General features: G+C 48.7%; 2 protein-coding genes across 2 annotated transcripts; one reads left to right on the forward strand and one right to left on the reverse strand.

Annotated features, from left to right (window-relative positions):
- Nucleotides 1-863: 863 nt before the first annotated feature.
- LOC138645550 (uncharacterized) lies at nt 864-8,471 on the forward strand. The gene is made up of 12 exons (XM_069734944.1): nt 864-1,054; nt 2,903-3,014; nt 3,392-3,485; nt 3,592-3,646; nt 5,576-5,716; nt 5,950-6,110; nt 6,238-6,336; nt 6,413-6,558; nt 6,633-6,804; nt 6,887-6,999; nt 7,082-7,166; nt 7,241-8,471. Exons 1-12 carry the CDS (start codon nt 937-939, stop codon nt 7,295-7,297), a joined length of 1,353 nt encoding a protein of 450 aa, XP_069591045.1. The 5' UTR covers nt 864-936; the 3' UTR covers nt 7,298-8,471.
- A 60-nt stretch (nt 8,472-8,531) lies between these two features.
- On the reverse strand, nt 8,532-14,766 carry LOC138645551 (nuclear protein 1-like). Its single transcript, XM_069734945.1, has 3 exons — nt 14,575-14,766; nt 14,108-14,256; nt 8,532-8,860 (listed from the first exon to the last, which is right to left on the reverse strand). The coding sequence occupies exons 1-2, from the start codon at nt 14,672-14,674 to the stop codon at nt 14,111-14,113; spliced, it is 246 nt and encodes an 81-aa protein (XP_069591046.1). The 5' UTR covers nt 14,675-14,766; the 3' UTR covers nt 8,532-8,860; nt 14,108-14,110.
- Between the last annotated feature and the right edge of the window lie 671 nt (nt 14,767-15,437).

Consider the following 15,437-nt stretch of genomic DNA (forward strand, 5'->3'; position numbering starts at 1 on the left):
CTATCCTGTGTGATACTGACTGCTGAGCTGTGTATCTAATCCTCTCCTGTGTGATACTGACTGCTGAGCTGTGTATCTAATCCTCTCCTGTGTGATACTGACTGCTGAGCCGTGTATCTAATCCTCTCCTGTGTGATACTGTCTGCTGAGCCGTGTATCTAATCCTATCCTGTGTGATACTGTCTGCTGAGCCGTGTATCTAATCCTATCCTGTGTGATACTGACTGCTGAGCCGTATATCTAATCCTATCCTGTGTGATACTGACTGCTGAGCCGTGTATCTAATCCTCTCCTGTGTGATACTGACTGCTGAGCCGTGTATCTAATCCTCTCCTGTGTGATACTGACTGCTGAGCCGTGTATCTAATCCTCTCCTGTGTGATACTGACTGCTGAGCCGTGTATCTATTCCTCTCCTGTGTGATACTGACTGCTGAGCCGTGTATCTAATCCTCTCCTGTGTGATACTGACTGCTGAGCCGTGTATCTAATCCTCTCCTGTGTGATACTGACTGCTGAGCCGTGTATCTAATCCTATATTGTGTGATACCGTCTCGGTAACCCCTCAGCACTACTCCCCCCATCATCTCATCTCTGACTGTGACAAATTTATAATCCTCATATGACTATAAAATTAATAAAGTCTGTACCCTTAACAAAGATGGCGGATACGGAACTTCCACTTTTTCCGGAAGTGCCTCTCCGGAGTCAGCATTTCGGAACTCTATGATTTCTCTTATCTAATTTTGACACGTTGCACGTCAGGCCACGTCACCAGGCCGGAGCATTCTGGGAAATGTAGTGTTCTTGAGTGACGTCATCCTTTGATTTAACTGAGGATCCGTACGTACGCGGACTACAAGTCCCGGCTCCACGTTGTCTCTGGAGTAGTAATTGAAGCCGGCTCTGTAGTAGAGCGAGGCGCGGATACGTGAACATGTCCGGGAAAGTGAAGGTTCGGGCCGCTGCTAATGCGGAGGCGATGGCCGGGACCGTGTCCGTTAATGAGCGGATCCTGAGAGACTGCCACAACCTGTACACGGACGCTGAGAACGGTGAGAACCGGCAGCGTGTGTCTGTATATACAGTGTGTGTGTGTCCGCTCCTGTGCCCCGGCACGGTGTGTGTGTGTCCGCTCCTGTGCCCCTGCACGGTGTGTGTGTGTCCGCTCCTGTGCCCCTGCACGGTGTGTGTGTGTCCGCTCCTGTGCCCCTGCACGGTGTGTGTGTGTCCGCTCCTGTGCCCCGGCACGGTGTGTGTGTCCGCTCCTGTGCCCCTGCACGGTGTGTGTGTGTGTCCGCTCCTGTGCCCCTGCACGGTGTGTGTGTGTCCGCTCCTGTGCCCCCTGCACGGTGTGTGTGTGTCCGCTCCTGTGCCCCTGCACGGTGTGTGTGTGTCCGCTCCTGTGCCCCTGCACGGTGTGTGTGTGTCCGCTCCTGTGCCCCTGCACGGTGTGTGTGTGTCCGCTCCTGTGCCCCTGCACGGTGTGTGTGTGTCCGCTCCTGTGCCCCTGCACGGTGTGTGTGTGTCCGCTCCTGTGCCCCTGCACGGTGTGTGTGTGTCCGCTCCTGTGCCCCTGCACGGTGTGTGTGTGTCCGCTCCTGTGCCCCTGCACGGTGTGTGTGTGTCCGCTCCTGTGCCCCTGCACGGTGTGTGTGTGTCCGCTCCTGTGCCCCTGCACGGTGTGTGTGTGTCCGCTCCTGTGCCCCTGCACGGTGTGTGTGTGTCCGCTCCTGTGCCCCGGCACTGTGTGTGTGTGTGTCCGCTCCTGTGCCCCGGCACTGTGTGTGTGTCCGCTCCTGTGCCCCGGCACTGTGTGTGTGTCCGCTCCTGTGCCCCTGCACGGTGTGTGTGTCCGCTCCTGTGCCCCGGCACTGTGTGTGTGTCCGCTCCTGTGCCCCGGCACTGTGTGTGTGTGTGTCCGCTCCTGTGCCCCGACACTGTGTGTGTGTGTGTCCGCTCCTGTGCCCCTGCACTGTGTGTGTGTGTGTCCGCTCCTGTGCCCCTGCACGGTGTGTGTGTGTGTCCGCTCCTGTGCCCCGGCACGGTGTGTGTGTGTGTCCGCTCCTGTGCCCCTGCACGGTGTGTATGTGTGTCCGCTCCTGTGCCCCGGCACTGTGTGTGTGTGTGTCCGCTCCTGGGCACCTGTGCGCCCTGGATTATTGTATTGTGCTAGATGCCCCCGGTAGCTGGCCTGTGTCTTGGCTACGTGCACACGGTCAGTACACGTTGCGGGTTGGACTTGTGTACAGTATAGTGGCTGTCTTCAAGAAATCCCATCTCCACTGAGTGCACCGACGCCGACAGCTCACCCGCGGAGACAGACATGTGGTGCGTCTCTCCAGACTGCAGCATATCTATCTTGTGGAAGCGCTCGGTCTCTGTAAGGCTACGTTCACATTCGCGTCTTTGGACGTGAAACGCACGCAAAAACGCATTGTTTTGTGACACATGCGTCCATTTTTGGCTTGATTTTGGACGCAAAAAAAATGCAACTTGCTGCGTCCTCTGCGCCTTGACGCTTGCGCCAAAAAAGACGCATGCATCACAAAACGCAAGACAACGCATGTCCATGCGCCCCCATGTTAAATTTAGGGGCGCATGACGCATGTGTCGCCGTGGCTGCGCCCGACGCAGCCCCGCAAACCGCTAATGTGAACGTAGCCTATGATCTCACCGTACAATGTATCAGACGCGGTGATTCCGCACAGTTCAGTGATCACAAAGGATTCACCTGCGTCCAATAGCCGGCAGCGGACATGTGCTGCGTCCAAAGTGCTGCCGATTCCTGACCGTGTGCTCGGACCCTAACACTGTGGCCCCTCCTGGCTGGGTCCTGGCCCCCAGTATACAGTCCCGTCCCCCCGTGTGTGCACATTTCACCGCTCGTCTCCTCTCTGCAGGTCTCATTGCTCTCGCCTCGCACCTCGGCCTCACGTTCCTCCCCCCGAGGAAGAAGATCACCGTGATGTTAATGGGAAATCACTCGGCCGGGAAGAGCAGCTTCATCAACTGGTGAGGGTGGTCCGGGGTGTGGTGGTCCCGGTGGGGTGCTCTGCTGCTCGGGGGTTGCCCCTGGGTCTGTTAACGGTGGTGGTGGGGGGGTTCCGCTCCTGGTGGGGTGCGTTGCTGCTAGTGAGGGGGTGCGCTGCAGCTACCCGGGGGAGGCGAGTATGAGCGTGGACTGGTGCGTCCTGCGGAGGGTCCGGCGTTAACCGCTCCCCCCGCTTGTGACCAGGACGTGTGACACATATTCGGGGGAGTATAATGACCCCCAACATCTGTACCCTTCCCCCACAACTGCTTATTCTTTCATGTGCGTTTCCAACTCCTGATTTGGTCCCGGCAGATTATTGGGCCCCGGCCCCTCATGGTGTCTCCGTCCTCCGCAGGTACATAGAGGAGCACATACAGCGGACCGGCGTCGCCATAGAAACACAAGGATTTGCCTTCATAACGAGCGGCCGCAAGAGGGAGTCACTGACGGTGAGCAGAGGGCGGCGGGGATCGGACATTCTCCAGGGACGGGGGTCAGATTGTCAGCGTCGGGGCGGCTCCCACCGCTCTCACTCCTGTCTCTGATCTTTCACAGGGCGACGCCACCCTCCACCTGTACCCGCACTTCAAGCCCCTGCAGTCCTTCCAGGGTAAGGAACCACCGCTGATGAGGAGGGCACCTGACCGGTGTCTGCCACCGCTGATGAGTAGGGTGCCTTCTCACCGACTGGTGTCTGCCGCCACTGATGAGGAGAGCGCCTTCTCACCGACTGGTGTCTGCCACCACTGATGAGGAGGGCGCCTTCTCACCGACTGGTGTCTGCCACCACTGATGAGGAGGGCACCTTCTCACCGACTGGTGTCTGCCACCACTGATGAGGAGGGCGCCTTCTCACCGACCGGTGTCTGCCACCACTGATGAGGAGGGCGCCCGCTCACCGACCGGTGTCTGCCATCGCTGAGGAGGAGGGCGCCCATTCACCGACCGGTATCTGCCACCGCTGATGAGGAGGGCGCCCACTCACCGACCGGTGTCTGCCACCGCTGATGAGGAGGGCGCCCACTCACCGACCGGTGTCTGCCACCGCTGATGAGGAGGGCGCCCACTCACCGACCGGTGTCTGCCACCACTGATGAGGAGGGCGCCTTCTCACCGACCGGTGTCTGCCATCGCAGATGAGGAGGGCGCCTGACCGGTATCTGCCATCGCTGATGAGGAGGGCGCCTTCTCACCGACCGGTGTCTGCCACCACTGATGAGGAGGGCGCCTTCTCACCGACCGGTGTCTGCCATCGCTGAGGAGGAGGGCGCCCACTCACCGACCGGTATCTGCCACCGCTGATGAGGAGGGCGCCCACTCACCGACCGGTGTCTGCCACCGCTGATGAGGAGGGCGCCCACTCACCGACCGGTATCTGCCACCACTGATGAGGAGGGCGCCTTCTCACCAACCGGTGTCTGCCACCACTGATGAGGGCGCCTTCTCACCGACCGGTGTCTGCCACCACTGATGAGGAGGGCGCCTTCTCACCGACCGGTGTCTGCCACCACTGATGAGGAGGGCGCCTTCTCACCGACCGGTGTCTGCCACCACTGATGAGGAGGGCGCCCGCTCACCGACCGGTTAAGTAAATAAGGCAGCACACTGTAGCGCTGAAACATGCAAATATGAAACACGAAAATTGAACTGCATTACTGCACTAGAAATATGAAAAATGAGAGCGTTTAGCGCATAAAAATGGCCAATTTTATGTGTACCTGGTAGCCCCTTTACGGCATCTCTCTTATACCAGGTCCTACACTTGCCTTACCTCGCTGAGCAGGTCCAATACCCCTCCACAGAGAGAGAGAATTTTAGTCTAGGAAGAGGTTTCACATGCACCCATTCAGATGGAGACGTTTATTCTCAGCGAGGTAAGGCAAGCGTAGGACCTGGTATAAGAGAGATGCCGTAAAGGGGCTACCAGGTACACATAAAATTGGCCATTTTTATGCGCTAAACGCTCTCATTTTTCATATTTCTAGTGCAGTAATGCAGTTCAATTTTCGTGTTTCATATTTGCATGTTTCAGCGCTACAGTGTGCTGCCTTATTTACTTAACTATATACGAGTTGGCGACTCTGGGTTCAGCACCTGTTCACACTTAGTCTGTTTGGATGTGCCGGTCAGGTTTTTGAAATGTTCGCTCACCGACCGGTGTCTGCCACCACTGATGAGTAGGGCTCCCCCTGACCGGTGTCTGCCATCACTGATGAGGGCACCTGACCGGTGTCTGCCACCGCTGATGAGGGCGTCTGACCGGTGTCTGCCATCGCAGATGAGGAGGGCGCCTGCTCACCGACTGGTGTCTGCCATCGCAGATGAGGAGGGCGCCCCCTGACCGGTGTCTGCCACTGCTGATGAGGAGGGCGCCCCCTGACCGGTGTCTGCCACCGCTGATGAGGAGGGCGCCCCCTGACCGGTGTCTGCCACTGCTGATGAGGAGGGCGTCTGACCGGTGTCTGCCACTGCTGATGAGGAGGGCGCCCCCTGGTGTCCTCTGCTCGGCCTCTCCTGACTCGTGCCCCCTCTCCCGCAGGCGTGTCTGAATACCTGTGCACGGAGATCTCCACCTCGCGGCAGAAGAAGTTCAGCCTGGTGACGTTCGTGGACACCCCGGGGCTGGTGGACGGGGACATGAAATACCCCTTTGATGTGAACAGAGCCCTCTTGTGGCTGGGTGAGTGTACTGCTGTAGTAGAGCCGGTTATGGGGTGCAGCGGACCAGATTGCTGCATTTTAATCTGGTGTCCAACTGTATGGAAATTCTGCTAATCCGGGATGGGATGAGAAGTGAGGGTCTGACACTCGGACCCCCATTGACCATTTAGAGAGCGCGGGACGAGCGGGGAATCTCTGTAGCAGATTATCAGTGGGAGGCGACAGTCCGATAATCCGGCCCGTGTCTCTCAGGGGAGCTCTGCGACCTGGTGCTGGTCTTCTTCGACCCCATGGGGCAGGCGCTGTGTAAGCGCACCCTGGACATCGTGGAGAAGATCAACGAGAGCCACGGGGACAAACTGCACTTCTACCTGAGCAAAGCGGACGAGGCCGGAGGGGAGAGCGACCGGCAGGTGAGCGCCAGTGCTGCTCTAGTCGCCTCCAAAGCTGCGGCTGTTGTTGCTTTCTGGACACTACTTTTCTCGCAGGAGGCTGAATTACGATCGCAGCTCTGGATGTGACCCGTGTCTTTCCTTGCAGAGAGTCCTGATGCAGATTGTCCAGGAGTTGTGCAAGCGGCCGGGGCTGAACAAGTGCGGCTTCGACATGCCGACCATCTACATCCCGAACCCCAATAAGGTGAGACCCCCGGACTGACGGCAGGAGGCGCTGCTGCCCCCTGGTGTCCGCTGACAGTTATACTGACTCGTTCCAGCCGAGTCGCTGCGTCAATCAGATCGAGGACGTGTGTAAGACCATCGAGAAGACCATCACCCAGACCGTGCAGACCACCCTCAACGCCCTGGGCAGAGACTGCCAGAAACTGAGCGAGGGCATCGAGAGCAAACTGCGGGAGGACGAGTGAGCGCCGGTCACAGGGGTGGGGGGTCTCGGCTAGTCCGGAGCGTGTGTGTGACCCTCTCCTCCCACCGCAGTGACACCGTGTGGAGGAACAGACGGGCCCGGCTGCGCGGCTGCCTCTTCGGGCTGACGGGATTCCTGCTCCCGCTCTTCCTCTTCGCCTCCATCTTGTTCGGGGTCCTCCCCCGCCAGCTGTGGCTGAGTCTCCTGGGGCTGTCCGGAGTGGAGACGCTGGAGCTCTACCTGGTGAGGATGGGGGGAGTAGTCCTTACTATGGGGTCGTCTCATCAGAAGAACTTACCGCCGCTGCTGTTCTTTCCCGCCGCAGTCTCCGCTGCACACGCTGTGGTCCATGGTCCCGGAGGACTACGTGCTCTACACCTTCCTCGGGCTGCTGCTCCTCACCCTGCTCTTCCTGCTCCTGGCGCAGAGATGTTTCAGGTACCCGGCGCCCCCTCCTGGCCGTTCTCCCGAGCGAGCGCCCCCCCGTCGTCTGACCCGCACTCTTCTCTTTCCTTCCCAGAACCCAGGAGACTCTGAGCAAGAAACAACGCCGCTACTTGCTGGACCGCCGCGCCTACGTCACCGAGGTGGTGGAGCACAAGCGGGTAAGAGCGACTGTCTGCAGCGCTGCACATGGTGCCGCCCGTCGGCTGCTTCTCACCGTTATCTCTCCCATCAGAAGCGGCTGTACGAGGATTACCTGAAGCAGAGCGTGGGCGAACACGACATGAGCTGAGGGCGGCCGTCACCCACAGGGACCCCCACACTACACGGTGCCACCCTGCCCACCGGCACGACGGTACCGTCCGCGGGACGTCACCACCAGCAATAACTACGGAGCGCCGCTCCTGCCCCCCAATTATGCAAGAACAGACTGCCCGAATCATGGCGTCCTATAGGGACGAGACACTGCCAAACTGTGCCAAGCAATGTGGTGCAGATGTAGCAGAGCTGTGCTGTTACGTAGGACTGCAGAGCACATCTACATTATCTGTGTTGTTACATAGGACTGCAGAGCACATCTACATTATCTGCTGTTACGTAGGACTGCAGATCACATCTACATTATCTGTGTTGTTACGTAGGACTGCAGATCCCATCTACATTATCTGTGCTGTTACGTAGGACTGCAGAGCACATCTACATTATCTGTGCTGTAACGTAGGACTGCCGAGCACATCTACATTATCTGTGCTGTTACGTAGGACTGCAGAGCACATCTACATTATCTGTGCTGTTACGTAGGACGGCCGAGCACATCTACATTATCTGTGTTGTTACGTAGGACTGCAGAGCACATCTACATTATCTGTGTTGTTACATAGGACTGCAGATCCCATCTACATTATCTGTGCTGTTACGTAGGACTGCAGAGCACATCTACATTATCTGTGTTGTTACGTAGGACTGCAGAGCACATCTACATTATCTGTGGTGTTACATAGGACTGCAGAGCACATCTACATTATCTGTGTTGTTACGTAGGACTGCAGAGCACATCTACATTATCTGTGTTGTTACATAGGACTGCAGAGCACATCTACATTATCTGTGTTGTTACGTAGGACTGCAGAGCACATCTACATTATCTGTGTTGTTACATAGGACTGCAGAGCACATCTACATTATCTGTGCTGTTACGTAGGACTGCAGGCACCACCTGCTCCATCATCTCTTCCCCGTGCGCTGCAGTGACACATTCGGCTCTGCTACATCTGTGCCTAGTACACTCCAGTATAGATTTAGACTCTCGTCGCTGGTTCCCTTTTTTTATCGGGCATTCCTGATCCCGCCAGTATTGCCCAGCAGGGGGCGCCCCCTCCGTCTCCCGCGTTGTGAACTCTCATCCGCCTTCTTCGAGGTTTGTTTTTTTTTTTTTTGTACAAGAGAATAAATTATTTACTAATAGATTTTTGTGTCGCTTTTCAAGCCCAGCGCTTGTTGTCAGTGAATGAACACAGAAGCACGACTAGTACATCACACCTTTATTCCAGCTCCTGCAGCCACGAAGGGGTTAACGAAGCTATGACCGGAATACACTGCAGCAGGCGGAGCAGCGCTCTGCGTCTCCTCTACACCGCTGCGACCAGATGTGATGTGCTGCAGCGCTTCGCTACCATCGTGTGTGGAGGCGGTGTGCCGGAGCGATGCTCTGCAGCGGGGGTAGGGCCAGCGGCCGCCTGCGTCTGCTCCGTGTCTCCCTGGTGAACGGCGGAGACTTCTGTCCACATTCACCAATATCTCTGAGCCTGTCACGTGCCATCAAATCCTGCGCCCTAGAGCCGTCCGGAGAGGAAACCTGCAGGGAAATCACCCGGGCAGTATTATAGCAGTTATATTCCTGTACATAGGGGCAGTATTATAGCAGTTATATTCTTGTACATAGGGGCAGTATTATAGCAGTTATATTCCTGTACATAGGGGCAGTATTATAGCAGTTATATTCTTGTACATAGGGGCAGTATTATAGCAGTTATATTCCTGTACATAGGGGCAGTATTATAGTAGTTATATTCTTGTACATAGGGGCAGTATTATAGGAGTTATATTCTTGTACATAGGAGCAGTATTATAGCAGTTATATTCTTGTACATAGGGGCAGTATTATAGCAGTTATATTCCTGTACATAGGGGCAGTATTATAGGAGTTATATTCTTGTACATAGGGGCAGTATTATAGGAGTTATATTCTTGTACATAGGGGCAGTATTATAGTAGTTATATTCTTGTACATAGGGGCAGTATTATAGCAGTTATATTCCTGTACATAGGGGCAGTATTATAGGAGTTATATTCTTGTACATAGGGGCAGTATTATAGGAGTTCTATTCCTGTACATAGGGGCAGTATTATAGCAGTTATATTCTTGTACATAGGGGCAGTATTATAGGGGTTCTATTCCTGTACATAGGGGCAGTATTATAGGAGTTATATTCTTGTACATAGGAGCAGTATTATAGGAGTTATATTCTTATACATAGGAGCAGTATTATAGGAGTTATATTCTTGTATATAGGGGCAGTATTATAGTAGTTATATTCTTGTACATAGGAGCAGTATTATAGTAGTTATATTCTTGTACATAGGAGCAGTATTATAGTAGTTATATTCTTGTACATAGGAGCAGTATTATAGTAGTTATATTCTTGTACATAGGAGCAGTATTACAGCAGTTATATTCTTGTACATAGGGGCAGTATTACAGCAGTTATATTCTTGTACATAGGGGCAGTATTACAGCAGTTATATTCTTGTACATAGGGGCAGTATTATAGTAGTTATATTCTTGTACATAGGAGCAGTATTATAGTAGTTATATTCTTGTACATAGGAGCAGTATTATAGTAGTTATATTCTTGTACATAGGGGCAGTATTATAGGAGTTATATTCTTGTACATAGGAGCAGTATTATAGGAGTTATATTCCTGTACATAGGGGCAGTATTATAGTAGTTTTATTCTTGTACATAGGGGCAGTATTATAGTAGTTATATTCTTGTATATAGGGGCAGTATTATAGCAGTTATATTCCTGTACATAGGGGCAGTATTATAGTAGTTTTATTCTTGTACATAGGGGCAGTATTATAGTAGTTATATTCTTGTACATAGGAGCAGTATTATAGTAGTTATATTCTAGTACATAGGGGCAGTATTATAGTAGTTATATTCTTGTACATAGGGGCAGTATTATAGTAGTTATATTCTTGTACATAGGGGCAGTATTATAGCAGTTATATTCTTGTACATAGGGGCAGTATTATAGCAGTTATATTCCTGTACATAGGGGCAGTATTATAGGAGTTATATTCCTGTACATAGGAGCAGTATTATAGTAGTTATATTCTTGTACATAGGGGCAGTATTATAGCAGTTATATTCTTGTATATAGGGGCAGTATTATAGCAGTTATATTCCTGTACATAGGGGCAGTATTATAGGAGTTATATTCCTGTACATAGGATCAGTATTATAGTAGTTATATTCTTGTACATAGGGGCAGTATTATAGTAGTTATATTCTTGTATATAGGAGCAGTATTATAGTAGTTATATTCTTGTACATAGGGGCAGTATTATAGGAGTTATATTCTTGTATATAGGAGCAGTATTATAGTAGTTATATTCTAGTACATAGGGGCAGTATTATAGTAGTTATATTCTTGTACATAGGGGCAGTATTATAGGAGTTATATTCTTGTATATAGGAGCAGTATTATAGTAGTTATATTCTTGTACATAGGGGCAGTATTATAGGAGTTATATTCTTGTATATAGGAGCAGTATTATAGTAGTTATATTCTTGTACATAGGGGCAGAGTTATAGGAGTTATATTCTTGTACATAGGGGCAGTATTATAGTAGTTATATTCTTGTACATAGGGGCAGAATTATAGTAGTTATATTCTTGTATATAGGGGCAGTATTATAGCAGTTATATTCTTGTACATAGGAGCAGTATTATAGTAGATATATTCTTGTACATAGAGGCAGTATTATAGTAGTTATATTCTTGTACATAGGAGCAATATTATAGTAGTTATATTCTTGTACATAGGGGGCAGTATTATAGTAGTTATAGTCTTGTACATAGGGGCAGTATTATAGTAGTTATATTCTTGCACATAGGGGCAGTATTATAGTAGTTATATTCTTGTACATAGGGGCAGAGTTATAGGAGTTATATTCTTGTACATAGGGGCAGTATTATAGTAGTTATATTCTTGTACATAGGGGCAGAATTATAGTAGTTATATTCTTGTATATAGGGGCAGTATTATAGCAGTTATATTCTTGTACATAGGAGCAGTATTATAGTAGATATATTCTTGTACATAGAGGCAGTATTATAGTAGTTATATTCTTGTACATAGGAGCAATATTATAGTAGTTATATTCTTGTACATAGGGGGCAGTATTATAGTAGTTATAGTCTTGTACATAGGGGCAGTATTATAGTAGTTATATTCTTGCACATAGGGGCAGTATTATAGTAGTTATATTCTTGTACATAGGGGCAGAGTTATAGGAGTTATATTCTTGTACATAGGGGCAGAGTTATAGGAGTTATATTCTTGTACATAGGGGCAGTATTATAGTAGTTATATTCTTGTACATAGGGGCAGAATTATAGTAGTTATATTCTTGTATATAGGGGCAGTATTATAGTAGTTATATTCTTGTACATAGGAGCAGTATTATAGTAGTTATATTCTTGTACATAGGAGCAGTATTATAGTAGTTATATTCTTGTACATAGGGGCAGAGTTATAGGAGTTATATTCTTGTACATAGGGGCAGTATTATAGTAGTTATATTCTTGTACATAGGGGCAGAATTATAGTAGTTATATTCTTGTATATAGGGGCAGTATTATAGCAGTTATATTCTTGTACATAGGAGCAGTATTATAGTAGATATATTCTTGTACATAGAGGCAGTATTATAGTAGTTATATTCTTGTACATAGGAGCAATATTATAGTAGTTATATTCTTGTACATAGGGGGCAGTATTATAGTAGTTATAGTCTTGTACATAGGGGCAGTATTATAGTAGTTATATTCTTGCACATAGGGGCAGTATTATAGTAGTTATATTCTTGCACATAGGAGCAGTATTATAGTAGTTATATTCTTGTACATAGGAGCAGTATTATAGTAGTTATATTCTTGTACCTAGCAGTATTATAGTAGTTATATTCTTGTACATAGGGGCAGAATTATAGGAGTTATATTCTTGTACATAGGGGCAGTATATTAGTAGTTATATTCCTGTACATAGGGGCAGTATTATAGTAGTTATATTCTTGTATATATGGAGCAGTATTATAGGAGTTATATTCTTGTACATAAGGGCAGTATTATAGTAGATATATTCTTGTACATAGAAGCAGTATTATAGCAGATATATTCTTGTACATAGAAGCAGTATTATAGCAGTTATATTCTTGTATATAGGGGCAGTATTATAGTAGTTCTATTCTTGTACATAGGGGCAGTATTATAGTAGTTCTATTCTTGTACATAGGGGCAGTATTATAGTAGTTCTATTCTTGTACATAGGGGCAGTATTATAGTAGTTCTATTCTTGTACATAGGGGCAGTATTATAGTAGTTCTATTCTTGTACATAGGGGCAGTATTATAGTAGTTCTATTCTTGTACATAGGGGCAGTATTATAGTAGTTCTATTCTTGTACATAGGGGCAGTATTATAGCAGTTATATTCTTGTACATAGGGGCAGTATTATAGCAGTTATATTCTTGTACATAGGAGCAGTATTATAGCAGTTATATTCTTGTACATAGGGGCAGTATTATAGTAGTTATATTCTTGTACATAGGGAGCAGTATTATAGTAGCTATGTTCTTGTACATAGGAGCAGTATTATAGTAGTTATATTCTTGTACATAGGAGCAGTATTATAGTAGTTATATTCTTGTACATAGGGGCAGTATTATAGTAGTTATATTCTTGTACATAGGGGCAGTATTATAGCAGTTATATTCCTGTACATAGGGGCAGTATTATAGGAGTTATATTCCTGTACATAGGATCAGTATTATAGTAGTTATATTCTTGTACATAGGGGCAGAATTATAGGAGTTATATTCTTGTACATAGGGGCAGTATATTAGTAGTTATATTCCTGTACATAGGGGCAGTATTATAGTAGTTATATTCTTGTATATATGGAGCAGTATTATAGGAGTTATATTCTTGTACATAGGGGCAGTATTATAGTAGATATATTCTTGTACATAGAAGCAGTATTATAGTGGTTATATTCTTGTATATAGGGGCAGTATTATAGTAGTTCTATTCTTGTACATAGGGGCAGTATTATAGTAGTTCTATTCTTGTACATAGGGGCAGTATTATAGTAGTTCTATTCTTGTACATAGGGGCAGTATTATAGCAGTTATATTCTTGTACATAGGGGCAGTATTATAGCAGTTATATTCTTGTACATAGGAGCAGTATTATAGCAGTTATATTCTTGTATATAGGGAGCAGTATTATAGTAGCTATATTCTTGTACATAGGAGCAGTATTATAGTAGTTATATTCTTGTACATAGGAGCAGTATTATAGTAGTTATATTCTTGTACATAGGAGAAGTATTATAGTAGGTATATTCTTGTACATAGGGGCAGTATTATAGTAGTTATATTCTTGTACATAGGAGCAGTATTATAGTAGTTATATTCTTGTACATAGGAGCAGTATTATAGTAGGTATATTCTTGTACATAGGAGCAGTATTATATTAGTTATATTCTTGTACATAGGAGCAGTATTATAGTAGTTATATTCTTGTATATAGGAGCAGTATTATAGTAGTTCTATTCTTGTAAATAGGGGCAGTATTATAGTAGTTATATTCTTGTACATAGGAGCAGTATTACAGCAGTTATATTCTTGTACATAGGGGCAGTATTATAGCAGTTATATTCCTGTACATAGGGGGCAGTATTATAGCACTGATATTCTCTTATATAGGAGGCAGTATTATTTTATACCATGTGACGCTTCTTTTACTCTCACCCATCACTCTTTTCCAGGTTTACTCTTTTTCTTGTTTTCCGTCTTCTGCAGTTTCTCCACAATCTTCCTCTCGTGGCCCGCGGCGTTGTCTTTATTTGTGTTCTCTTGTGCCTCTTTCTTCGTCCGCCCCTTCCTGGCTGACGACGTTACTGTGGGGATGAAGACTCCTTGTTAGCGGTGAGGACAGTGATCGGTTTGGGTCGGTGTCTGGTCCCGCTCTCCGGTTCCTCTGACTTCTGTGACTATTATTGCACAGATCTGCCAGATGAGCCCGACAATCAGCGTTCTGTATAATGGGGGCGCTGGCCCTTTAAATGGTGAAATTTCACAACATAACGCTGATTGTAGCGTGTAAGATGACGCCAGATACAGTATTATTACACGTTCCCCCCCCCCCCTCCCGTAGATGTGAAGCCCCCAATCTCGAGGGGATTATATGGGGGCTCTCGGGGTCAGAGGTTACTTACAGGCGTAGCGGTCGGTGAGGTTGTAGTAGTCGTAGTCATCGAAGTACCGAACCTCGAAGTCGGTGGGCTGCAGCTTGTCGGCCTGTACGTAGGAGGTCATGGTGGCGTCTCTGGGGGTCTCTCTCTGGGGGTCTCTCAGCGTCTGTCGCTCTCAGATTCTCAGGTTGTTTTTGTGTCTCTTCTTTGGCTGGAGTTTATATTATGGAGACTCCGCCCACTCTGTCCTGCTCCGCCCCTGACCACGCCCCCACGTTGCATCAGACTCCAGTGTTTACATCTGATTACAGCATCGTCTGCAGAGCATCTCACCTGAGGAATCACACCCCGTACTGCCCTGCAGAGCATCTCACCTGAGGAATCACACCCCGTACTGCCCTGCAGAGCATCTCACCTGAGGAATCACACCCCGTACTGCCCTGCAGAGCATCTCACCTGAGGAATCACGCCCTGTACTGCCCTGCAGAGCGTCTCACCTGAAAAATCACACCCCGTACTGCCCTGCAGAGCATCTCACCTGAGGAATCACACCCCGTACTGCCCTGCAGAGCGTCTCACCTGAGGAATCACGCCCTGTACTGCCCTGCAGAGCGTCTCACCTGAGGAATCACGCCCTGTACTGCCCTGCAGAGCGTCTCACCTGAAAAATCACACCCCGTACTGCCCTGCAGAGCGTCTCACCTGAGGAATCACACCCCGTACTGCCCTGCAGAGCGTCTCACCTGGGGAATCACACCCCGTACTGCCCTGCAGAGCATCTCACCTGAGGAATCACACCCCATACTGCCCTGCAGAGCGTCTCACCTGAGGAATCACACCCCGTACTGCCCTGCAGAGCGTCTCACCTGAGGAATCACGCCCTGTAC

The sequence above is a fragment of the Ranitomeya imitator genome, chromosome 7, assembly GCF_032444005.1.
Source record: "Ranitomeya imitator isolate aRanImi1 chromosome 7, aRanImi1.pri, whole genome shotgun sequence".
In the NCBI taxonomy this organism is placed as follows: domain Eukaryota; kingdom Metazoa; phylum Chordata; class Amphibia; order Anura; family Dendrobatidae; genus Ranitomeya; species Ranitomeya imitator.